Here is a 27,340-nt window from a genome sequence, read left to right as displayed (position 1 = left end):
TCTGGCAGAGGTCCCCCTCCCTGGGGTGTAGGTCAGGAAATTGCCCTCCCTGTGGTGAGCTGTGGTTCCCAGCGCCCTGGGGCTGCCTCTGGGAGGCTGAAGTTCCTTCCTTCTGGCAGACCACCCCTCCAACCCCATGGAGCAGAGCCTTTCTGCTCTTTTCCAGATTACCTTGGGTTGGAGAATTGTCTTGCTGGATCCCTCTGAGAGAGAGCAACTAAGAGAAAATTCTCTCCTGTCGCCATCTTGGCTCCATCCCCATAACTGGCCTCTCTCAACTTTTGTTTTGATGTCAGTCTTATTTAGACCTGGAACTCCTGAAGACAGGTCTTTTTTTTTTTTTTTTTTGCAAGGCAATGGGGTTAAGTGACATGCTCAAGGCCCCATCAACTAGGTAATTATTAAGTGTCATTCTAGATTTGAACTCAGATCCTCTTTATTCCAGGGCTGATGCTCTATACACTGCACCACCTAGCTGTCCCTAGACAGGTCAGTTTTTAGACTCCTTTTGTATATTTTGTAACATGTAGCATAGTCCTGTACACACAGAGGAGATATTCGGTAATGCCTAATTGGCCAATGGGATTTCCCTTCATTCGTGTGTGTCCTGTGTTTCTGGTGGAATCTTCTTTCTTCATTTCAGGGGATGAATTGCCTGAACTGGACAACATGGCTGACTACTGGTTGGGTTCCATTGCCAGGGCCACAATGCAGACATATTGTGATGTGATCCTTCAGATTCCTGAGCTGACCTCACACTCAACAAAGCAGCTGGCTACAGACATCGGTGTGTGTATATACACACACACACACACACACACACACACACACACACACACACACACACACACATATATATATATATATATATATATATATATATATAGTTTATGGGAGTGGGGTGGCTGCTGCCACTTGTCTGACAGGTCCCCCATGAAGAAGACTTCCTCCATTAAATGCTTCTCCTCAGTAACTATGGTGCAGTCTTTCTGGTGACAAATATATGAGTTAGGTTGGAATGAACAAACAATAATAAGTCTGCTTCCTTGGCCTCTTCATCTGGGTCACCCTAGAACTGTCCTTATGCCTCTGATAGAATAGACCAGATGGGGGGTGGCTAGGTGGCACAGTGAATAGAGCACTGGCCTTTGAGTCAGGAGGACCTGGGTTCAAATCTGACCTCAGACACTTAATAATTACCTAGCCATGTGGCCTTGGACAAGCCACTTAACCCCATTGCCTTGAAAAAAAAAACTAAAAAAAGATAGACCAGATGCCAGAACAGATAGGGGATTTAGCTTCTTTCAGCATGACCAAGCTTGTGACAGAGCCTGAGGGGTGCCCCTTTGCCTCTTTTGAAAGGTGTCTTTTTGAAAATCTGCTTTTTTGTGTCCAAACTGTGCTATATGTTGAAGATTCTTCCTAGAGATACATGAGAAGCCTTTATATGTGTAATGCTGCCTGGTTTCTATGAAACAAGTCTTTTGGAATAGTTTTCTGAAGAGCAGCCCAAGTGCCTATATATTCCTTGCAGGAAAATTACCCTGACATCATGGGGCACTAGATATTAACAGTGCCTGGTTTTTCCATCCAAGTGCCTGTGTAACTTTTTGCTGTTCACAAAAATCTTTTTTACAGTATGAGAGAGGTTTGCTAAAATAATGCTGTTTGTGAAGGTAAAACCTTCATTACCAGTGACTTTCATAGAATCATAGAAATTTTGAGCTGGAAAGAACTTTGGAATATGAAATTCAACATTTTTTCTAACAAAAATTCTGCATTTTACTTATAAGAAAACTGAGGTTCTTGAGGGAAAGTTCATTCCTCAAGGTCAAACAGCTAATTAATGGTAGAATTGGAACTAGAACCTAGCATTCTAATTTTTTTTCTGTTACGCCATATTGCCTCCCAGTTAGAAGACTTAGAGAGTCATAGAATATTAGTACAGAAATACTATAGAGGTTACCGAGTTTAATCTCTTTATTGTATAGGTGAGGAAACAAAGGGTTAGGGAGTTTTAAGTGATTTGCCTAGCATCACATAGCTAGTTAATTGCAGACCTAGTACTACAATCTCAGTGCTCTTATTCCTCTTCCAGAGTTCTTACTTATTAAACCTCCAATATTATGATACTGGAGTTTAACCTTTTCCCACTTCACTGGGTATATTTTATTTAGGAAAATAAAAATAAATGACACTCAGATTCATGTGTTACTAATTAATTGTTCTAGGCAAAATTCTTGGTGAGGAAGAGAAGGTAAAACATTGAGATTTGGGAATTCTTTGTAAATTTTAATCATTTGTGTTTTTCTTTCTCCCTCATATTTTAAAGAGATATCCAAGGAGTCACTGAATTCCAATCAGTTGAACAGACTGTCTTAACAGTTAAACTGATACTTGATTTTGTGTATGTATTACTTAGGCAGATTTTGTGTGACCTTGTCATGGCATCTAGCTGTGTGACCTTGTCATGGCATCACTTCCCTGATGTTGTGGTCTTCTTTGAAAATGAAGGACAGGGGTGGCTAGGTGGTGTAGTGGATAAAGCACCAGCCTTGGAGTCAGGAGTACCTGGGTTCAAATCTTGCAAAAAATCTAAAAAAAACCCCCCAAAAAACAAAAAAAAAGAAAATGAAGGACAAATATTAATTAAAAAGCAAATGTGTGTGTGTGTGTGTGTGTGTAATTTTTTTTAAGTTTTTAGGTTTTGCAAGGCAAATGGGGTTAAGTGGCTTGCCCAAGGCCACACGGCTAGGTAATTATTAAGTGTCTGAAGCTGGATTTGAACTCAGGTACTCCTGACTCCAGGGCCGGTGCTCTATCCACTGTGCCACCTAGCTGCCCCCAAATATATTTTCTTGATTCTCCAAATTATTGTACTGTAAATCATAGGACTGGAAGCAGTTATTAGTTACAGTGATACTCCTTTGTAACTGTGGGGTTAAGGGATGTAATTCACATTTCAGTTATAAATATGATGAAATTTTACTAAATGAAATTATTTTTCAGGATATATAGTTTGAACTTTTAACATATTTGAATTCATGTACAAATGTACTATATTATAAGGAGTTTTTAATGTGTTTTTAGAAAGTTCTTAGACAGAACTGAAATTTTTTTGTTCCTGAAATGGGTTAGTTTGAGGAGAGGGTGCCCTGTTCATGTGTTTAGTGGCATAATTCAGGTTATGGTGCTATATGGTCATTCCTTTTTTAGAATGAAGATGCCTGATCATCTTTACTTTTTGTGCTTAATAGTACATATTGGCTTTTAAAGTAATAACCCTTGTCTGCTTAACGAGGAAACTCTTGTAGAGATATATTTTCTTTTTCCTTTTAAATCCTACAGACTATCTGATAAATGTGATGGATGCCTTGGGTCTCCAGCCATCCCGGGCCCTTCAGAACATGGTGACTCTCTTGAAGATCAAGCCAGAGGATTATAGACAGGCAGCCAAAGGCCTCCCCCGTCGACTTGCCAGCAAAGTGGCCTCAATGAGGAATGTGAATTACTGATCTCACTATGCAGACTTTGAAAGGGGATGAGAGCTGATGGGCCAACAGCAGTATTCCTATATGGATTGGGAATATTTTACCAACTTGACTAGGAATCAAAGCAGCTCCTTGAATAGGAATAGGGTCCAGATCCATTTGTATAATCCCCAAAGGGCTGTGGGTAGAGGAAATAATTATTTATTAGGGTAAATATTTTAATCGGGGCAGCTAGGTGGCGCAGTGGATAGAGCACCAGCCTTGGAGTCAGGAGTACCTGGGTTCAAATCCAACCTCAGATACTTCCTAGCCGTATGGCCTCGGGCAAGCCACTTAACCCCATTGCCTTGAAAAATCTAAAAAAAAAAATTTCAATCTTTTTTTTAATGATCTGATTTTTGAAATGGAATTTACAAATAAAAGGAAATGAAAACTAAAACTAAAAACTAAACTAATCTTTGTGTCAACATGAACACCAAAATATCAAATTGCCATAGTTGCAGACCTTTGGGGAAAATGGAGACTAGTTATGACTTATTTGGGTCTTTTGTTGGGGTGGATTATGTGATGGTAACTTAGTGCTTGTTGAGTAGTGTGATCTGTTTTACATGATTGGATGTTTGTGGCTTCTGGTGCTGTTTAATTGGGAGATTCAGACAGCTTTCTGTACCTGATAGCTTCCATGGACATTTATTAATAAAAGTAGCAATAATTTTCAGGCTTTTTGGCAGGGGAGAAAAGGAGTGATTCTTAGACAAATCATAGACATTTTCCTTTCCTGTAAGGAAAAAAAAATAGTTTATTTGAAAATATATGAAGGGTATATTGTAGCATTTGAGAGGATGTTGGGATATTAGAGGCAAAAGTAGGAGTGCTGGCTCTTCAGGATGTTTCCAATTTTTTTCTTAATTTAAAAGATAAAGTGAGTTGTCAATATGAATATTTTTATATTTTTAGGTTTTTTTCAAGGCAAATAGAGTTAAGTGGCTTGCCCAAGGCCACACAGCTAAGTAATTATTAAGTGCCTGAGGTTGGATTTGAACTCAGGTACTTCTGGACTCTAGGGCCGGTACTCTATCTACTGCGCCACCTAGCCACCCCATCAGTATGAATATTATGAATAAGAAAATCATTGGAACATGTACTTTTCTTCGGCTGCCCTATCATTTTATATCCATTCTAATCAATATTCCTTTTACTTGCTTTTCCATCATCAGCCCCACAGATAGGAAGGTGGCAGTATTAAATGGAATAAATCATCTATGGGGTTTCCACACATATTCATACCATTTTGTTTGGCATTGGTAGAACCTCAACTGGGAACCCGAACCAAGAAAAATATTCCAGTTTCTTATGCAGCTGAGCACATACTGTCCCTGGGAAGAGCTGTATTTGGGGACTGGTCATTAGGTAAAACCACCTTGAATAAGCAAGGATAGTTTCACATAAGTATCTAAGAAGTCTAGAGGAGCAACCATGTATTTATTTGTTTATTTATTATATGAAATAGCTTTCAGCAATCATTTTTCTGTAAGATTATAAGTTTTGCATTTTTCACCCTCTCCACTTTCCCTCCCCTCTCCCCTTGACAGAAAGCAGTCCAACACAGGCTCCACATGTATAATATGCTCAACATAGATCCATATTATGTAGTGAGAGAAGAATCAAATCAAAGTTGAGAAAAGATAATAGGAAAAAAACAACATATAAGACAACTTTAAAAAATTAGAAAATCAAGTCATTTAACCACATTGTCTTACAAAAACCAAAAAACCTTAACAATTTCATTAGCATTGAGTAAAGCCATGGATGCTTCAAATTTTTACCTTGAGAGACTCCAAAAGAAAGTGTGAGAGAGAAGAGGTGTTGGACTGACTACTAAACTGAAGGGCTATAGAGCCCTTTATGCTTATCTACCAGTGAAATCCCAGTTGTCCCAGGAAATTTAATCTCTTTCATTCCAATTGTTTTAGCAAGTGAAGATACCAGACACTGGTCCTTTCTTGAGCTAAACTGCTAAACATTCAAACATTACTAAAGAGAACTGGACTGAACACATTGTTATAATGCCAAATGTCTGCTTGCCAAAAAGACTTTTATGGAGAACTCACCCAGAGTAAGATTGATAAGGGGGTCAGAAGAAGAGATACAGGAACACCCTGAAGGTCTCTCTTAGGAACTTTGGAATTGATTGTACATCATGGCACAGGACAGCCCAGCATGATGTGCCCTCATGAGAGAGGGCACTGTGCTCTGTGAGTCGGGTAGAATTGAAGAAAGTCAGAGGAGATGTGAGATATGCAAGTTTAGAGTAGACACCCCAAGTGTTTACATGGATTATTTGTGCCTGACTTGCATAGAGTATTCTGAGCTTGTATTGATGGGTCTGATCAGCTACAGTCAGACACACTATAATTTATCTCCAACATAGTGATATCATTTTGGTCTTTTGAAAACAACAGGAACCAACCATCAAAGGCTTATCTCCATGTGGACAGCTGCCATGATTCCCTGGAGAAGGCCTGCTTATGATTGTCCCTTAATAATACCTAACATGATTTCTTTTCTTCTCTGGCATCCAAGTTGGTACCCCATGTTGTTCTGTCCACGAAGTTCTGGTAGGCCTTATTTATTTTTTTGGTCTATTTGCAAGTTTAGAAAGGTGGATGGCTTTACATCTATTTCTGCTCGGATATTAGCTCTGCTTACCTCCTTGTTTTCAAATAGATTGATTGTTCCCAAGGAAATGCTCATCTAATGTTTTCCTTACAGTTTTTACAATTTTAAAAATGCTTTGGACAAACAAGAATGATAATAGTTTCCTCTAAACCTAATTTAATAAAGGTAGTTCCTAGACAGCCATTCTTTTAGGAAATGGAACAATTTGGAGCACTTGGTACTCCAAATCCTAGGTGTATGACTGTAGGTATGGGTTGTGAATAACATATGGAACCACAAGTAAAAGAACCTATCTCCTAAATAGCCATTAATTCAACCCAAACCTTGTGGGTGAATGGGAGAAATTCTTAGAAAGCTACCAATTAAGGATGGAAGGAGAGCTAAGGATATGAGGAGATAGAGGAAAGACATTTTAGCCCAAAGGCCCTGGAAAGGGAATTAAAGAATGAAAGAAGTGACTTGGACCCTATGGCTTGAAGGGAGAAGTGATTGTATAAGAACTCTTAGGGGGAGAGGGAGAAGAGAGGTCTACTTTAGAAAGCTATAGCCCCATTCTTTAGTTGTTGCTCAGAGTCATTTTGACGTGTGGGAGTGAAATAAGGGTCAGATGATTTTTCATGGAATAATAGACTTTTCCTAGGGTCATTAGTAAAAATGAGACTAAACCTGACATCCCACTTCCTAGTCTAGTTCTTTTTACCTTCAGGTGAAACCACTAAAATAAGATGAAGTTCAGGAGGAAAATGTAAAATAGAAATTAATAAAAGGGGGATTAGTAGGGTGATAACAAAGTGGGAAGAGGTGAGAAACTTAAAACTGGTGAGTTTTCAATGGGTTAATCTTGGGTTTTGGGAGATTATACCTTCTGCCATCTCCCTACTAGGTTTTGGAGAGTCTCAACTGGAACCAGCTCTCCCTGTATGATTACACCATCCTAGGTACTTGTGACTCTTGTGCCACCACACCTTCCTTTTCCTTGGGTACACCATGTTCAGTGGGGAGGCATATAGAAATCCCAGCACTGCCTGGATATATTTATTTTTAGTCTCCTGTCATCTGCTTCTCTATGTTCATGGGTTTCTGTTTTAATCTTCCCTAGTGATAGCAGCTTCTGGTTGCTGTTATCTTTACCCAGGGTTGGAGTTCTCCCTTGAGGCCTGCTTTTGTTTTACCACATTATTTTGGGAAGTGAGGAGAAAGAAGAACTGATTTTCCAGGGCTTACTTTAGGCTTAATTTTGTTCTTTGCAGAAGATGAACTGAGAGAGACCTCTTTAACTCCTAGACACAGGGTTGAGTTTGGTCTTGGAACTTGGATAAAAGGGTTGAATAAAAAGTGTGCAAAAAAATGAAATTCTATCAACCACAATGCCATAAAAATTATGTCTATTTTGGGAAACGCTTGTTAAAGGCAATCTTGGCTCCTAGACTTGTTTCATTGATTTTTTTAGAGTACAATGAAAAATGAAATCCCCTTACCTTTTTTCGTATTTGTTGGGATTGTGCAAATGAGTTAGGGTAAAATTTTAGGTTTTCTTTGAGAGGCTATGGTTAAAAGGATTTTTTTTGTCCGATGTTGATCCCCTCACCTGTGCTGACACTGTTTGAGAATAAGAGTGCCTGGAGATGTTTCTATCTTGAGAGAGGTTTTTCCTTCCCTTTTAGGCCTTACCATGGTAGCAAACTCTTAGTTCTACAGACTTCTTGGCTCAAGAAGATGAGAATGTATATTCCCCAGGCCCTTCTCTGGTTACTAGATGGAGTGACAGGTAACTACAACCTAAAATCAACTTTTATCCCCTGGTTTTGCCTTAGCACTTTGGTGTCCTGATGTGTAAGTTTCACATAACTTGGATCTCAGAGCCATGAGTAGGACTTGAGAGATCTTGGGTTGTCATTCTGCAGGCCTTAAAGGGACTCAGATGTATTTGAATGGTCTTGTTCACTGCTTGTGGTCTAGCTTTTTTTTTAAATTTTATTTATTTAAGACAATAGGGTTAAGTAACTTGCCCAAGGTCACACAGCCTAGGTAATGTCTGAAGCCACATTTGAAACTCGGGTCCTCTCGACTCCAGGGCTGGTCCTCTATCCACTGCACCACCGAGCTGCTGTTTCCTAGCATTTCATTGGAGACCCTTGAGGTTCGAGCCTGGGAAGAAAATAAGGCTTTCGTTTGTGAATATACAAAAACTTTGCCCTCACTTGACTGGTTACAACTTTCCTTTCTACACCCTCTCCCAAAAGTCTTTTCTAAACAGCCACAGAAAGAACTCACCAACCTGCTCTAGCCTGAATGATCTAGGCAACAAACATCATCTTATCCCCAAGGGCTTTGAAATGGTTCCAGTAGTGTACTGTCTGTGCAGAACAGGTTAGGACTAGTGGTGATTTTGGTAGAGGGATTATCTAAAGCCTTTGTATTTCCTTTCTTTCATTAGTGCCTTTAGCTGAGGTGGAAATGGCAAGGAAGTTCAGGTATTTTTTACCCTATTGGCAGTATTCTAATGTTTTAGTAAGTGATTACTACATACCAATTACCAGGCATTCTGAACACAAAGATAAAAAGCAATAAACACAAACCTTACACTCAACAAGTTTACATTTGAATGGGGGATATGACAGGTGGACTGGAATTGTTCAAAGTGAAGAAAAAAGGAAACAATTATAGTTAATACCTATGTTATTTGACATATATAAAGGTGGGGCCAAAGGTAAAGTCTACATAAAATGCTGGGATTATTGACTAAAGGGTGACTTTTGGTACGATTGTCAACAAACATCTGTGGATTGAGTGAGTGATCTGTATATGTATTTCCCTTCTCACTATAATGTGCCTCATATATATCATGAAGAATCGGACTAAATTGAGTTCTGACTGCCTTATATACACATCCATTTAAAGCCTTCACATTAGAAGAGATGAATTTGGGGATTAAAACTTCATAATTCAGTCAGTAGAGGCTTGGACAGGTAGCCTCTTCTGTTCTTAACTCCCCAACTTTTCTTTGCCAGACATTTTTTGGCTAAAGGTTGTTGTAGGACCAGGGAATAAGGAGATCCAGTTATCAATTCTTTACTTCCTCTTGTAATGTAAAGGAACATTTTCTCCAAATAGGCAATTTGGATTGAACCATGGTAAGGTAAAATGAAAAGTGGCCAAGTCATCTTAGTTCCCCCAAATCCCAAACTGGGCCTAGGACACAAGAAGATCTATATGCAAATCAGATAGAGTAGGCTTTTTTCCTAATAACTCCAGGAACAAAGGTCTGTCTCTGTAGAGCAAATGTTAAACACCATGAGACTATGTGAACCACTACATTACCAGCACAATTAAAATGATCACTCACAAAGCAATTGGGAACACTTTATGCTTTATTTACAGAGAGTTCATGTAGAATTTAGAGCTAGAAGGTATTTTAGAGTTCGTTAACCCAACCCTCTCATTTTACAAGTGGGAAAACCACAAAATAAAGAGGTGATGAGAAGGGTTCCACGAGTAGTTATTGGCAGCCAAGATTTGAATTACAGGTCCTTTGACACCAAATTTAGTGTTCTTTCCATTACATCACACTTGCCATTTTAATAAGCTGAAGGGACACCAAGATTATAAAAAATTCAATTTAACATGTAAAACAAATTGGGTTAAATAAGTTTCCTTAACCCTGTTATGTGCAAGGAATTGTAGTAGGCTGGAGATAGAGACACAAATGAACTAGTCCCTGAACTCAAGGAACTTATACTGCAATTGGGGGAGATAATATAAATTGGAATGTAGACTATAAATAGATAAAAGGTGATCTGAGGAATGGCACTAGCAGTTGGGGATGCCAAAGATGAAAGGTATCCCAAAGTATTGCTTTAACTGAGTCTTAAAGGAAATAGGAGATTCCAAGAATTGGAAGAGAGAACCTACCAAGCCAGGGGAACAGCCAGTAGTAGGATGATGATGGAGTATTCTTCCTATCTGAGAATCAACAAGTTGGTCAGTATGGTTGGATTGTGGAGTGTAGTGAGTGAAGTAGAAAGTAAGAAGTCTCAAAAGGTTAGAAGGAATCTGGTTATCAAGAACTTGCGATGCCAAACAAAAGACTTTATATCCGATCCAGTTGGAAATAAGAAGCCCCTGGAGTTTAGTGAGCAGGATAAAATGACATGGTCAGATCTATATATCAGGAAAATCACTTTGGCAACTTTGTGGAGGATGGATAGGAATGGGGATTAGAGTAAGGCAGGAATACCAATTATAAGATCATTGTAATGATTCAAGTAAAAGATAACATGGAGAGTAGAAAAGGGGAGGTATTTTAGAGATATAATGTAAAATGATGTTACACAATTTGGCCATTGATTGGATATGAAAAGTGAGCAAGAGAGAGGAGTTGAGGTTAACATCAAAGTTTTGGTCCTCAGAAACTGGAAGGATAGTGGACCTTCAGTAGTAATAGAGAGTGTCAACAGAGGGAGGGGTTTGAAGGAATGACTAATGAGTTCTGTTTTGGACACATGAGATATATGCTAAGGACATGAAGTTTAAAATTTTCAATAGGCAGTGATGTGGAATTAAGGAGACATAGTAAGACTAGCTAGTCATCTTATTAGCTAGTCTTCTTATTAGAGGTGATAACTGCATCCTTGGGAACTGTTGAAGCCATCAACAGACATTAGAGAAAAGAAACGAGGGCACAGGAGAAAACTTTTGGAAACACCTACAATTAGTGAATATGATGTGGATAGCTAAGTGGCGTAGTGGCTAGAGCACTGGCCTTGGAATTAGGACAGGAGTTTGAATCTAGCCTCTAACACTTACTAGCTGTGTGACCTTGGGTAAGTTACTTTAACCCTGATTGCTGCACATCCAAGGTCATCTCCAGTCATCCTGATCCATATCTGGCCACTGGACCCAGAAGGAGAAAGTAAAGTTGGTGACTTAGCACAGCACCCCCTGACTCATATTCAGTTTATGTGTTTGTCATGGCATCACCTCCCTGATGTGGTCTTCTCCAAAAATGATGGACAAACATTATTAAAAACATAATGATGTGGATAAAGATCTAGTATTAGAAAAGGAACAGTCAGATAAGTAGGAAAACCAAGAAAGAACATTCAGGAAAACTCAGGAAAAAGTATGGTGGTTAACATTGTCAAATGCTATAGAGAGGTTAAGAAGAGTTAAGAATGAGGAGAGACCATTGAATGTGACAAGTAAAAGATCATTGTTAACTTTGCAGAGAAAAGTTTCAGTTTAATAATGTCAGAAGCCAGATTGTAGAAGATTTAGAAGAGAGTATAGAGGAGATAAAGTTGAGACACTCATTGTAGATGATGTTTTTCAAGATGTTTAGTTGGTAAGAGAGAGATATGAGCTAGCTTTTAGATCAAATCAGGTGAAGTTTTTGAAAGATGAGACTTGGATTTGTTTTAGAGAGTAGGGAGAGTGAATAAGGAGAGACTTAAGATTTGAGAATGGAAATAATGATGGAAAATGATAATATGGTACATGTAATAGAGTTACCTTTAGCAAGTGGAAGGGCCATTTTATTGTCAGGCATAAGGGAGGAGACAATTGGGAATAAAATCATGGAATAGAAAGTAAAGAATAGAGAAGAAGGAGGTCTTTGGTAATCTTCATTTTTTTCTGTCAAGTATGAGTCAACATTTTTTTTTAATCCTTCATTTTCGAAGAAGACCATGACATTAGGATGGTGATGCCATGACAAGCACATGAATTGAATTTGAGGGGGGGGGGGGGCAGTGCTAAGTCACCAGCCTCACATTCTCCTCCAGAGCCATCTGGTTCCAGTGGCCAGATATGAATCAGGACTACTGGAGTTGGCCCTGGATTCGAAGCAATCAGATTTAAGTGACTTGTCCAAAGTTGTACGGCTAGTGACTGTCAAGTGTCTGAGGTCAGATTCTGAGACCTGACTTGAAGGCTTGAATAGTTAAAAGGTTTCCTATTTTATTTTTAATTAAATTTAAAATTTTTTTCCACTTGAAAATCTATTTTCTCTCCCTTCTCCCTTCCCCCATCTTATGGGAAGAAAAACAAAAGAAAGCAAATAGTCAAGTGAAATACATTCTCAAAGTGATCCTGTCCAAAAAAAAAATGTTTCTCATTTTGTTCCTTAAGTTGTAATTCACCTTGCCATGAGAAGGTAGGTAGCATGCTTTTTTTTTTTTTTTTTTGGCAAGGCAATGGGGTTAAGTGGCTTGTCCAAGGCCACACAGCTAGGTAATAATATATTAAGTGTGTCAGGCTAGATTTGAACTCAGGTATTCCTGACTCCAGGGCCAGTGCTTTATACACTGCGCCACCTAGCTGCCCCAGTAGCATGCTTTTTAATTGGTTTTCTTGAATCATATTTGGTCATTTTTTTTTATTAGAGTTAAGAAAAATTTTGGAACAGTTTTGGTTGTGTTCATCACTGGAAAATGATGAAGAATTAATTAGAGAGTACTAATAGTATTGTAGTGTTTGCTGTGTGAGGGTCCCATTGAGATTAACTGTTATAATTTATAACAAGACTCAGTACAGTTTTGTGATTTCTTCCAGTATCACACAAAAAAGAGCAAATAGTTCCTTACATGGATGATGGTTAACACAAAAAAGAAGAAAAGAACCTTATCTTCAGGATCATGATTCTTTATCCCTTCTCTTTATTATCCTTAAAAAACAATAACTTTTATAAAAGTTTAAATTGTGTCTATGGTTTGAAAAGGCAGGATTGGAAGAGTCCAAGAGTAGAAAATAGGGTAGAGTTAAACTGATTCAGGGGCAGCTAATCCCATTGCATTTAAAAAAAAAAAGAAAAGGAAAGAAAACCTAGAGTTAAACTGATTCACTAAGAGGAAACCAGAACAAAGGTGAAGGCTGGAGGATGGAGGAAGTGGAGGGTTTAATGAGATCCAAGTAGATTTAGAAGGAATGGGGCATATGGAAAAAATAGAAAGTTAAAAGATTATGATCAGGGGCAGCTACAGGGCTCAATGGATAGAGTGCCAGTCTTGGAGTCAGGAGGAGCTGGGTTCAAATTCGGTCTCAGACACTTAATAATTACCTAGCTGTGTGACCTTGGGCAAGCCACTTAACTTCATTGCCTTGCAAAAAGCAAAAAAACAAAAAGATTATAATCAAGTAGAGGAAGTTCAAAGTTCATGAATATGAAAATAGAACATTTGTGGGTGATGGCAAGATCAAGATTATAATCATCCCTATGTAAGAAAGCAAATTAAGGAGTTAATCAAATACCCCACCCATAATGTAGGTTTCAGGAATTGAAAAATTAATAAAATGAAGATTTGCCCTCACAGTTGTTACATTATTTTACTTGTGTCTTAAGAAAGCTTTATTACAAAGAGATCTGTATGTACATAAGTAATACTTATGTACATATGTACATAAGTAATTAGGGGTCCATTTGCATAAAACTCCTCTGTTTGAGACAGTTTAATTCTGGAGCCTGTATGAGGTGTTGGAGTTAGTGTAATGTTAATGTGGAGTTGGGAGAAGAAAGGTTCTGGTCTTCTGGCTTCCAACTTTGAGAGAAAAGATATACTGTTTTTCAGATGCTCCTTAGGGAGAAGAAGGCAGAGACAGTTACTGGAAAGAAGCTACATGTGCCTTGATTGTGTCCCTGTCTTTGGTTGGAATCTTCAGTGAGATCTGAGATTCTCTCTTTTTTTTATTAGTTTTTTTTGCAAGGCAATGGGGTTAAGTGACTTACCCAAGGTCTCACAGCTAGATAATGAATAAGTATCTAAGGTTAAATTTGAACTCAGGTCCTCCTGACTCCAAGGCTGGCACTCTATCCACTGCGCCACCTAGCTGCCCCGAGATTCTCTCTTGATTGAACTAAGACATCTTACTCAGCAGGAAAGCAGGCTCACTCTATTGTCTGGTATATTCACATCTTCAAACTTTTTCTCATTTCTCTTTGCTGTCAGCATGGAGTAAGTTGGATTATGTGCTATTTGTGGTCTTTATGCATTTGACTTTTGATGGGAAGGGTACAGCTATGTACAACTTGTTTTCTTATGTCTCAGTCCTCATCTTGTCATGTCCAGAAATAGATCTCTTCTTACAAATGGCTAATAGAGACAAGTTTCCTCTTGGGGGAGAGAAGCTTACTTATCTACCCACTACTTTAAAAAGATATATATATATATATATATATATATATATATATATATATATACACACACACATAAGATTTTTATTTTCCTCCAATTATATTTAAAAACAATTTTTAAGATTTAAAAAATTTTTAAGATTTAAAAAAAATTTTATTTCCAAATTTTCTTCCTTTTCTCCCTTCCCCTTCTTCTCTGCTCCCTCAATGAGAAGAGAAGGCACTTAAGTATAGTTATGCAAAACATATTTCTAAATTTGTCATGTTATGAAAGAAAACACAAACAAGAAAAATTAAATTTAAAAATGTATGCTTTGATCTACATTCAGACTCTATCAGTTATTTTTTTCTGGAGATGGATAGCATTTTTCATCATAAGTCCTTTGGAATTATCTTGGATCATTGTATTGCTGAGGATAACTAAGTCATTCACAGTTGATCATCATACAATATTGCTATTGCTGCGTACAATGAAAAAAATTGTACACAGTCTAAATGCAGATAGAACTGTATTTTTTAACTTTCTATTTTTTTCTCTGTGTTTTCTTTTACAACATGACTGATATGGAAATAGATTTTGTATGACTGTAAATGTTTGACCTTTATCAAATTGCTTGCCTTATCAATGAGAGGCAGAGGGCAGAAAGGGAGGGAGAAAATATGGAACTCAAAATTTTAAAAAACAAATGTAAACTTTTTTTACATATAATTAGAAAATATTACATATTTAAAAAATTAAAAATAAATACATTCCAAAATGAAATTCTGTTCATTTCACTTTGCATCCATTTATGTAAGCCCAGGTTTTTTTGAGAGCATCAGACTTGTCATCTATAATACTATAATAGTATTACATCACAGTCATATGCCACAACTTGATCAGTCATTCCCTTCAATTGATAGGCAGTGCCCATTCTCCAATTCTTTGCTACCACTAAAAGAGCTTGCCATAAATATTTTTATCTGTATATAATTTTCCTTTTAAAAAAATCTCTTTGGAATACAGACCTAGAAGGGGTATTGCTGAGTCAAAGAGTATGTAAGGTTTTATAGTCCATTGGGTTCCATATTGGTTGAATTTGTAACTCCACCAATAGTGCCTTAGTGTTTCAGTTTTCCTATATCCCCTCCAACACTTGTTGTTTTCCTATCCTGTAATGTTAGCATAACATAACTGGATGAAAGGCATTTATAGTAATTAAAATTCCTAGAAGTAATCTGATAGATGTGGGGTGATATCTTTGAGTTGTTTTAATTTGCATTTCTCTGCTCGGTAATGATGTAGAGCATTTTTTAATATAGCTATTGATTTGATGACTTCTTCTGAAAACTGCCTGTCCACCCACTTAAACATATGCAACATACTTCAAAAGAAAACATCTATTAACACTAGACCACATTGATATTCTCAAGATGGAAGAAGTCAGGGAAGACTCCTAATACATTGAGTGAAGCCTTTGTATTGAAGTTATGGGGGAACATGATCAAGAGTCACATATGATGGGTAGGAATTCATGAGAGGGAATCCTCAGCTTAATGAGATCACAGACCCCTCCAACTGTGGTCAAGTTTTACACAGTGAAAAGGAAAATAATTTCATCAATTTTACCTTAGTTTCTAATGATAACTTACAATTATAGCACATTTGTTTTCTTTTATACGTTTATTTCTAAATCCATCTTTATCCTTCTCCCCTCCCCTATCCTTTCCTTTTCTAAAGTGCAAGTCAAATCTAAGACAGTTCTTAAGGACTCTTGTTAAAAAATGCTATATATTTTGAGAGAAAGAATTCTTGGAGTCTGAATGCAGATAGATATATTTTTTAAACTTTCTTTTTTTTCCTTTGTGTTTTCTTTCACAACATGACTGATATGGAAATATATTTTGTATGACTGTACATGTTTGACCTTTATCAGATTGCTTGCCTTATCAATGAGAGGCAGAGGGCAGAAAGGGAGGGAGAGAATATGGAGCTCAAATTTAAAAAAATGCAAAAATTGTTTTTACATATAATTGGAAAATATTAAATATTTTAAACATTAAAAATAAATGCATTCCCAAAATCCTCTTTTTTAACTTTCTAGATGCTATTATTCTCTTTTTTCTCAGTTTATTGGGTCTCTGCCACTTTGAATGACTCTTGCTTTACAATTTGTTGTTTATACAATTTATAGTATAATAGAATATATAAATGTAATATATTTTACAAATTACTATACAATTTCTTGAGTACATAACACACATATTTCTTTTTTTTCCTCTGTTATTGTGAATATTATGTAACCTGCATAAACTCTACCCTGGGTCTAGCTTGATTGGCATCATCCCTTCCTCTTTCAATCCCATTCTTCTTAAACTTAGTGTATATGTTCTTTATGATAGGTTCAATCATGATAGGAATATAGGAACAGCCTCATCCCACTCTCTGGTCATTTTAATTTCTTACCTCACCCACCCTCTGATAACATTGTTATAAAATATTCTTACATGTTTCAGAGACTTTTCTGATTAAAGTCATCCCAACATAGCTGGATGAAAGGCACTTACAGTAATTAAAATTCCTAGAAGTAAGGAATTTGGCATAATTTCAAATATAAAGAGAAATTAGAACTGTTTTGGATATTTAACCAGGTGAGAATACTTCATGACTCTTGGGAAAATCATGCACTGTTTTTACTGAGAAACCTAAGGTTTATGGCTCTGAACATTAAAAAAGAATTTTGTATTTAATTTTATTTCTTTCAATTAACAAAAACTTATTTTATCTCCTAATTTCTCCCCCTTCCTCCATTACAATAAAAGAAAAACAAAACTCTTTTTTTAGTGTAGATTCAATTTTATTTGAGTTTTGAATTTTACAATTTTTCTCCCAATCTTACTCCCCCCCCCCCCCACGGAAAGCAATCTGTCAGTCTTTATTTTGTTTCCATGTTGTACATTTATCCAAATTGAGTGTGATGAGAGAGAAATCACATCCTTAAGGAAGAAACAAAAAGTATAAGAGATAACAAGATCAGACAATAAGGTATCTGAAAAACAAAACTCTTAACAAATATGTGTAGTCAGGCAAAACAAATTCCCACATTGACCTTGTCTACAAATATGTCTCATTCTGCATTTAGTCCACATATCAAAAGGTACACACATTTTAATGACTTTTGGGCTTAGTTCCAAATTGCTTTCCAGAATGACTGAACCAAGTCGTATGAACCTAATCAATGTGCCTGTTTTCATAGTCCCTCTAGCATTTGTCATTTTCCTTTTTTCTGTCAACTTTTCCAATTTGATGGATGTGAGATGGTACCCCAAAGTAATATTAATGTACCATTCTTCTAATTATTAGTTATATGGATCATTTTGAAATATGATTATTAATGGTTTTGATTTCTGCCTTTCAAAACCATTTGCTCACATGCTTTGATCATTTATTAATCAAGGAATAGTTTTTATTCTTATAAATTTAAACTAGTTCCTTACATAGCTGAGAAATGAGAGCTTTTAAAAAACTTGTATTGATATTTTATTTTCATACAACCTACATTTACCCCATCTCCTTCCTTTCTCCCTTCTTTGCAACAAAGTAAAAGTAAAACATTTAATCAGTCAATACCATTTAACAGCTACAGTGTCTATTTGCCAAACTCCATATCCATAGTGTCCTTTTCTTGACTGATAGAAGATGTATTTTCCTTCTCAATTTGTTAAGAATAACAAAATCATAGAATTATAGTTGGAACTCCCCTTGGCTGCCATTTACTCTAGACCATACCTGAAGGGAAATCTCTACTATAACATACCTAATAAATGATTAACAAGCTTCTATTTGAAAACTTCTAATGAAAGACAATCCATTACTTCCCATGCCAGCCCATTATAATGATGGGCGGTCTATTATACTTACAGACAACTCTAATTGTTAGAAAGTTTTGCCTGATGTCAATTTTGAATTGGCCACTTTTCAACTTCTATGTATTGCTCTTTGTTCTTACCCTTGGGGCCAAATAGAACAAGTATAATCCCTTTTTTTTTTTTTTGAAAACCTTTCAAGTATTTGGAAGACAACCATTATTCCCTCCTGTCTTCTTTTCTTCAGGCTAAATATCATCAGTTCTTTCAACCAGTCCTCATGAAATCAACTTGAAGTTCTTCACAAGTGCTCTCCTCTGGACATTTCTCCAACAACCAGAACTAAATACAATGCTCCAGATATGAGCGGAGTATAGAGATACTATCAATTACTTATTTCTGGAAGCTCTGCTTCTCTTAATGAAGCTTAAATTCATGCTATCTTTTTTGTTTGCCATATTATAATGTTGACTCATGTTAAACATGTGAGCCATTAAAATCTCTAACTCTTTTTGAGACATACCAGCTAAATGATCATATAGTTCCTTCATTTCATATTTTTAAAATTGATTTTTTTGGACCTAAAAGTAAGATTTTACATTTATTCCTACTGAATTTTTATCTTCTAGTATTCAGCCTAATGTTTTAGCCAGTCAAAATTTTTGCATCCCTACTCCACACTTTTATATCTTTTAGGTATAAATTTATTTATATCTTTTAGGTTTGTGTTTTCTGCAATTTTGATGAATTTCAGATAATATCAAAGGTTTTGGATTTGTGATTTCATGGTGTTAGGAGATCCCAGTGAGGAACTTCCTCTACCCATTTAGGTTTTCATCTTCTCTGCTACTTGGTGGCAGTCTTAGAAACTCACCTAGATTGGAAATAATGGGCAAAGGCAATGGAATGTTCTTTCAGACATTCTGTTGGTCATTTCCATAGACTGTCTGAGGGAAGGCTGGCATGTTAACAAAATGGGTTGTCTTTTAAGGAGGAAGTATTCTGTCAGAGAATCAAAATATGGTCTAGGAACAGCGAAGGAAAGGAGAGTTGAAGAACATGGGGCTTCTCAGTAGAGAGGCGCAAAAGACAAATGGAGCTTCAACCACCCTTAGCAACCTGGCCTTCACCCTGGGTTTGTCAAGCTCAAACCAAGCATGGGATCTGAGGGATCCCCAGGAGGAGGCATTCTCTCCCACTTTATGCACATTGATCTCACTTTTTAGGTTCCCTATAAATATTCATTTCCTAAAGATGTGGTTAAAACAGACTTCATCTCAAGCCATAATGGAAGCATAAAAACAATTATATGACTCCTTGCATCTTGTTGACATGTGATATGATCAGGACATTTGCTTCAAAACAGGGTTACATAATGAGGTATGACTCCTCTAGGAGAAAAAGACCATATGGAGTAGGAGGTCCTGTGCCAACCTGGGTAGCACTGAAAGAGCACTTCTGGGACTTGAATTTGGGCTTTTCCTCCCCAAGGAAGCCCTTTTAAATCTTTTATAAATTGAACTGAATTGAATCATTTGTCCTGGTTTGCCACCCTGAGGTGATATTTTCTGACAAAGTTCTGTTTCACTTAGAGAAGGCGTTCTCTCCCTTAATCCAAAGGCCAAGTATGAAATTTCTACAACATGAAGTGGTATCAATGTACCCAAAGAGCTCTGGCTAACAACCCTAACCCTAACCCTAACCCTAACCCTAACCCTAACCCTAACCCTAGAAGAGAAATTTGAGACAAGTGCTGAACCCAGTAAATTTTTATCTCAAAAAATTAAATTAGCAAAGGGCAGCTAGGTTATTTTTAGTTCTGTGATCTCTTCCTCTCTACAGACCCTTCCCATGACCAGGATGTTGTTTCAGGGCACCCAAAAGCAGGAATGCCCATTGATTGAATGGTCTTAAGTGTATGGACTTGTATGGACCCTTGAAAAAGACTTGATTGAATTCTCAGAGCACCTGTTCCTGTGCCTTTATGTGTTAGAATAACTTGGAGGCAGTTTTTCATAGTCTGTACACTTTGGGGAAAAGGATGAATCTCTTATTTGTGAGGATAAAAATAACAAAAAGCCCTCCTCCCACTAACTGGTGCTTTTTGTCCTTAATATTGCTAAGGAATAGAGTTAACTTTTGATAATCCTCAAGAAAAGTGTCAAGCTCTTTTGTTTTCCTACTGCTGATTTAGTTGTGAGATATCTGTAGTACCCAGAGCCTCTGTGATGTCATGTGTACAGGTTCTTTTTCCCCTGAATGTAACTCTTAAAATAAAAATTGTCATGCAACAACAACAACAAAAGAAACTCACCTAGAGCACTGAAAGGTTAAATGATTTGCCCAGGATCACCTAGCTACTATGTTAGAAATGAATGTGAACTCAAGTCTTTCTGGATACGAAATCAACTCTTCCCACCCTACTATACCACCTCTAATTAAAAAAAAAAAATCCCTGACAAACAGTAAACCAAGCATAGATCCCTCGTGTATTCTCTTGGAGCTCTCCTTCCAAACTCACATTGAACTATTAATGATTACTCTTTGAGTCTAGTAATCAACTTTCCTAATTCATCTTATTTTATTACTCTCTGGTTTACATATCTCTACAGGCAATCTATATCTACAGTATTCCCCTGATCTTCTAGTTTAGCTGGTCTGCTAAAAAACAAAAAAAGAAAAGAAACTATATTATCCTGGCATGATAAAGCCTTGCTCACTCTCTCATTCCTTTCTAGATGTTAACAAGACACCTCTAATGATTGACTCTAGAATTTTACCAGGAATCAATGTCAAGCTTAATAGGCCATAGTTTAATCAGGACCATAGTTGATAATCAGGATATACATATCCCTCTCTGTTCCTGGCATAGCTATAACATCCTCTGTCTTATTTCAGATATCATTTATAAAGTCTCAGCAATTGTATCTGACAGTTTAGTTGTTTTAACTCCCAAAAATGCAGGTGATTTAAATTCATCAAAAGCAACTAAGGGCTCTCTTACTCTTTCTTTGTTTATATTAGATATCAATGTGAAAGGGGGGATTGGATTCTGAGGCATTCTAGGCATGAGTCATAGATAGACTGTGAATAGGTAAAAGGAGAAGGAAGATGAATATTATACCTGGAGAATAGCCTGTAAACCAGTTGGTTAGAGGCATAATAATAATAATAATAATAATAATAATAATAATAGTAATAGTAATAATTTTTGTTCTTCATTTTCTTTTTTGAAAGATTTTATTTATTTTTAATTTTACAATTCCCCCCCCCATTTTGCTTCCCTTCCCCACCCCCCAAAGAAGGTAATCTGTTGGTCTTTACATTGTTTCCATGGTATACTTTGATCTAAATTGAATGTGATGAGAGAGAAATCATATTCTTAAGGAAGAATAAGAGTATAAGAGTATAAGAGTATAAGGAAGTATAAGAGATAGTAAAATTACATAATAAGATAACTTTTAAAAAAATTAAAGGTAATAGTCTCTGGTCTTTGTTCATTTGTCCTTCATTTTTGAAGAAGACCACATCAAGGAGGTGATGTTATGAGAAGTACATGATTTGGATTTGAGTGAAGGAGTACTGTGCTAAGTCACCTTGCCTCACTTTCTCTTCCAGAGTCATCTGGTCCAGTGACCAGATATGAATCAGTGTGATGGAAGATGGTCCTGGAAGTGAGGCAATCAGAATGAAGTGACTTGCCCAAGGTCACATTGCTAGTGAGTGGCAAGTGTCTGAGACCAGATTCGAAATTCTGTCCTCTTGACTCCAAGGTCAATGTTCTATCCTCTGTGCCACCTAGCTGCCCTGGTTGGGGGCATGGTGGAGGAGGGAAATAATGAAATCAACTTGGAAGGCTAGACTGGTATCAGATTGTGAATGGCATTAGGGGAGAGGGAGGACAGAATAAACATATATATATTATACATATATGGTACCTATGAGATTCTCTCTCTCTCTCTCTCTCTCTCTCTCTCTCTCTATATATATATATATATATATATATATATATATATATATGAAATATGCCAATTATGAGATACTGTCTTAAGTGTCTTAAAAATATCTGATCCTTACAACAATCCTGCAAGGTAGATGTTGTTATCTCCATTATACAATTATGGAAACTGAGGTAAACAGATTAAATGATTTGCCCAGGGTTGCACAGCATTAAATACCAAACAATAGGCTTTACTGTTCACTAAATGCTTTTGCAGCTGGGAACATCAATTTACCTTTTTAAAACCATTGGATTTACATGCTACTTTGAGAATAAATAAATAAATCATAAAAAGCCCCATCATATCTACCACTTTTACATCTTGAGAAGGGAGTGGGACATCTCTCCCTTTCACAATTTCTTGATCATTTCTCTGAAATTAAGTGGCTTGCCCAAGGCCACACAGCTAGGTAATTATTAAGTGTCTGAGACCAGATTTGAACTCAGGTACTACTGACTCCAGGGCCGGTGCTCTATCCACTGCACCACCTAGTTGCCCCCACACCACCTAGCCGCCCCCTGGATGAATCATATTTCAAAATTTTTTTCTATTCTAATAGTTTGCACATTTCCCATATATTTCTTCACTTTTCTTGGCTTTTGACTCAGGGACAAGAGTTCTGATTTTGGAATCAATTCTCCCTCTTATGCTTGCCACTTCCATGACCTGGGACAAGTCACTTATTTGTTCTGTGCCTCAGTTTTCTTATCTGTAAAACAAGACTCTGAACTAGATGGTCTCTAATCTCTTTTCCATGTGTAGATCTAGTTACAATTGTTACCAAAGCATGATTAAAAGAGATTGAACCTTGTACTTTACATTGCACTATCTTCTGTTTCTTGAACATTAACCCTATCAGTTCTACTAACCTATTTTTCTTTTCAATCAGTATATTCCAGGCTGTTAGTATGCCTCTCAATAAATATCTTTCAACACTCTAATCTTACAGACCGAGTCTAAATATTTGGCTTTACAGGTAACTTTTTGTTTACTTCCAGTCATATCAACTTTGTCAATCTACCAGTATTTATTAAGAGTTTGCTATGTCCAAGATGAATTTGTTATTATTATTTTTTTAGGTCTACCAAGTAATTAATTAGTAATTTAAATAGAATGAAACTAGCTAAGTAAATTAATTTACATAGCATTTTAATTTTATTATATTCACATGCCCAATTATCAGCAAGTAATGTTGTGCTAATTGCTAGGTCTGTATTTTTATAAGGTGTTTTGTAATTGTATTTGCATGATTCATGTATATATCTTAGTTTGGTAAATTCTTCAATATTTTGTACATTCTGTAATTATTTTGAAATGAATTTGTCTTTCTATATTTTCCAATGACTTTTTAGTGATGTGTGTGCAATTATTTTATAACCTATTACTTTGCTGAAGTTGTTAATTATTTCAGTTACTTTTTAAATTAAATATATAGGGTTCTCTAAGACTAATATATCATCTGCAAAAAGCTATACTTTATTTCCTCTTCACCTTCTATCATTTCTACAGCTAACTTTTTTAGTTATAGCAATTTCTATATTAAATAATAGTGTTGATAAAGATATCTTTGCATTACCTCTTATCTTATTGGAAAGACTTCTAGTTTTTTTCTATTATATCTTTCACCATAATATTGGCTCTTGGATCTAGAGCTATTATGTATCAAAATAAGGGCAAAATAATTTCTAAGCCTTTTAATAATATTATTGGGATAATCTTGTGATTTTATTGTTTTGTTAGTTTTATTAGTTTTTATTAATTATTATTAGTTTTCCTAATATTGAACCAACTTTAAATTCCTGGCATATATCCAGCCTAATCATAGTATATAATCTTTTTAATACATTGACTCTTTGCTAATATTTTTAAAAATGTTTTTATATAGCTATTTATTAGGTATATAGCTCTATATTTTTTTCCTCTACATTGTTTCTCCCTGGTTTAGATTAGGTTGATATTTGTATATAGAAAGGTTTATTCTTTTTCTGTTTTTGTGAAAAGTTTATGTAAAATTAGAATCAATTGTTCTGTGCATGTTTGATGGAATTAATTTGTATCTCTCAGTTAATGGGTTTACTTTGAGAGTTTCTGACTCATTCTAATTTCTTTTTCCTGAGATTATTTAAATTTATAATTTCTTGTTCTCTTAACCTGAGCATTTTACATTTTTGTAAATATTTATCCATTTAATTAAAATGATCAATTTTGTTGGCATCCATTGACCAAAAAAGTCTAACACTTTACCTTTAAATTTAATTATTTCATTTTTATTCTATTAGCAAATTGGAGTTTTCAATCTTTAAAAAATCAGTTTTGGGGTGGCTAGGTGGCACAGTAGATAAAGCTCCGGCCCTGGAGTCAGGAGTACCCAGTTCAAATCTGTCCTCAGACACTTAATTAATTACCTAGCTGTGTGGCCTTGGGCAAAGCCACTTAACCCTATTTGCTTTGCAAAAACCTAAAAAATAAATAAATAAAAATAAAAAAATCAGTTTAGATATTTATTTGAAATTTTCCACCAATAAACTACTTTTATTTAACAATGCAGTAGGTTTTTTTGAAAAAAATTTTCAATATATTCATGTCTTCTTAGATTTTTTTCAGAATTTCTACTTTTGTGTTTACCTTATTTTTCTTGTTGCTTTTCTAGTTTTTTAAAGTTACAAGTCAAATTTACTATTCAGATTTGTGTTCTGGTATTTGTTGATGAAAGTATTTAGCGATATTAATTTTCCCCTAGTAATTACTTTGGTTACATTCCAAAAGTTTGTGTGTGTTGTTTCTTTGCCATTTTCTTTGATAATATTATCAATTATTTCTATAGCTTCTTCTATACTCACCAATTCTTTAGGATTGAATTATTTAGTTTCCATTTGAATTCTTTTTAAAAGGTCCTTTATTGTTTATAATTTTATTGTATTTTCAAAAAAGATATTTAATTTTTCTATTTTTTTACATTTTTGTGAGGTTTATAGTCAATTTTTATAAAAGTGTCTTACAGAGTTAACACCTTTCTATTCTCATTTACTATCGGAAGAGATCACATCCAATTTTTCTAAAGTTCTATTTGTCTTTTTTTTCATTACATTTGTCTGTATCTGAAAGGAGTATCTTGAAGTCTCTATTATAAATTTGGTGACTTATTCCTGTGATTGTTAACTTTTCCATTAAGAATATATATATATATATATATATATATATATATATATATATATATATATATATATATATATATATATATATATATATATATATATGCTAGGCCATTTAGGACACATATTATATTATTTTCTTGTCTATGGTGCCTTTAAACATTATGTAATTTTCCTGTTTATTTCATTTAATCATTTCTATTTTCTCTGTTATCTTGACTGAGATCATGATTGCTATTCCTGCTTTTTTTGAGTTTGCATGAAGCATAATAAATTCTGCTTCAGGCTTTTGTTTTAATTCTGTGTGAATCTTTTTGTTAAAGTGTTTTTCTTATTAATAGCCTAATGTTAGATTCTTTTAAAATACATTTTGCTATTCTTTTCAGTTTTACACATGAAATCAGTCCTTTCATATTCACAGTTCTGATGATTATGTATTTTCTTTCATCACATCTTATACTTTTTTCTTGTCTTTGCCTCCAACTTCTTTCTTTACAGAAAAGTAAAAGAGAAGAAATGTGCTCAATCCTAGTGACATAACTGAAGTGATTTGTTTCCATTCATACTTTTCCTCACCCAGACCTGGATCACTAGTTCTTACCTTTTTCTTTCTTTATGACTCCCATTTGAAATGGAATTTTTTTTTGTTTGACCTCTACTCTCTCCTGTCTTCCCTCTTTAACCTCCCTTCTGCTGCTCACGTTACTTTCCCCTTGCCTATCTTGGCTTCTTTCCAGAAGCACCATTAAGAGGGAAGTATATTTGATTCTTACAAGTTATATCATTTTAAAAATGTTTTATTGTTGTTGTAAAAAGCTGCTTCTAGAAGTTTTGTTTGGAGACAGGGAAATAATTTTGTATTGTATGTATATGTACTATATAACTATTCTATATTTTCCATTATTTTGTTATACTATATATATAATATGTATTTATGTTTTTCATTCTATTTTATAAAGGAGAGACAAAAGGGCATAGTGGATAGTCATTCTGGACTTGGAGTCAGGAAGGCCTGAGTTCAAATCCTACCTGTGACAATAACTGAGTGACTCTAAATAAATCACTTAATCTCATTCAGCTTCAGTTTCCCTCCTTTATAAAATAGGAATAACAATCCTTATAATGCTTTGTATTGCTCAAATGAGATCATTTAAAGTGCTATATAAATATAAACTGAAGTAGACAGGTGTGGCACTGGAGAATGACAGAAGTGGGTTCAAGTCATGCTTGTGACACATGCCAAGTGACTATGGGCAATTCACATAGCTTCTAGATGTATTCTAGTAACTCTCTAAGATTATAATTTACATGACTTGCTAATCTAATCACAGGTTTGGACTCCTCTTCATCTTAAAAAAAAATACAAAAAACACACAGAGGGGTGGCTAGGTGTTGCAATGGATAGAACACTGGCCCTGGAGTCAGGAGGACCTGAGTTCAAATGTGATCTCAAACACTTAATAATTATCTAACTCTGTGACCTTGGGCGAGTCACTTAACCCCATTGCCTTGCAAAAAAAACCCAAAAACAAAACATACAGAAAATACAAGGAAAAACTCTTATCAAGGGTATTGTGGAGTGTGAAATTGAATTCATGGTTCATGGTATGAAAAGTCTTCATGCATATGGAAATTATGGACCAGTTAGCTCTAGGGGCCATTCATTCAATTGCCAATCATAGTATGGACAATAGGTATTCTTTATATACTTGGTTTGTCCTGTGTAGAATTAAAAATAGGTCAGGTCGTGACTTGCAGTATAGTCTTTTGGTTACTTCAATGTCTTTTCAAGAACAGTTCAAAGTTTAAGGGAGGAATAATTTCTGGGGTGAAAGGAAGTACCTATTTCATCTTAGGGACCTGGGAAGAACTTTGGGTATCAAATGGTTACTGCAGAGTGGACATGCCCAACACTCTTGCATGACAAACATTACTATCATTTTTCATATAAAGAAATGGAAATTGAGAAGTTGAGTGATTTGTCCATGGTCACCCAGATAGGAACTGTCAGAGTCACAACTTCCCTGCCAGATATTCAATGGG

General features: G+C 35.7%; 1 protein-coding gene and 1 long non-coding RNA gene across 4 annotated transcripts in view; both read left to right on the top strand.

Annotated features, from left to right (window-relative positions):
* COG7 (component of oligomeric golgi complex 7) overlaps positions 1–14,303 on the top strand; it is a 78,166-nt gene extending 63,863 nt beyond the window's left edge. For 2 of the 3 annotated variants that reach the window (XM_074196234.1, XM_074196236.1), the window contains exons 16-17: positions 644–787; positions 3,349–14,303. In XM_074196234.1, the coding sequence (XP_074052335.1) occupies positions 644–787; positions 3,349–3,515 (311 nt within the window). In that variant the 3' untranslated portion in view covers positions 3,516–14,303. The remainder of the gene's footprint in view (positions 1–643; positions 788–3,348) is intronic. The other variant, XM_074196235.1, reaches the window with a different exon arrangement.
* A 7,188-nt stretch (positions 14,304–21,491) lies between these two features.
* Positions 21,492–27,340, top strand: part of LOC141495187 (uncharacterized) — a 28,487-nt gene continuing 22,638 nt past the window's right edge. The window contains exon 1 of the long non-coding RNA XR_012470683.1: positions 21,492–23,121. This is a non-coding gene — a long non-coding RNA (uncharacterized LOC141495187). The remainder of the gene's footprint in view (positions 23,122–27,340) is intronic.

This window comes from Macrotis lagotis, chromosome 8 (genome assembly GCF_037893015.1).
Source record: "Macrotis lagotis isolate mMagLag1 chromosome 8, bilby.v1.9.chrom.fasta, whole genome shotgun sequence".
NCBI lineage: Eukaryota > Metazoa > Chordata > Mammalia > Peramelemorphia > Peramelidae > Macrotis > Macrotis lagotis.
This window is presented reverse-complemented; position numbering and strand designations above follow the sequence as displayed.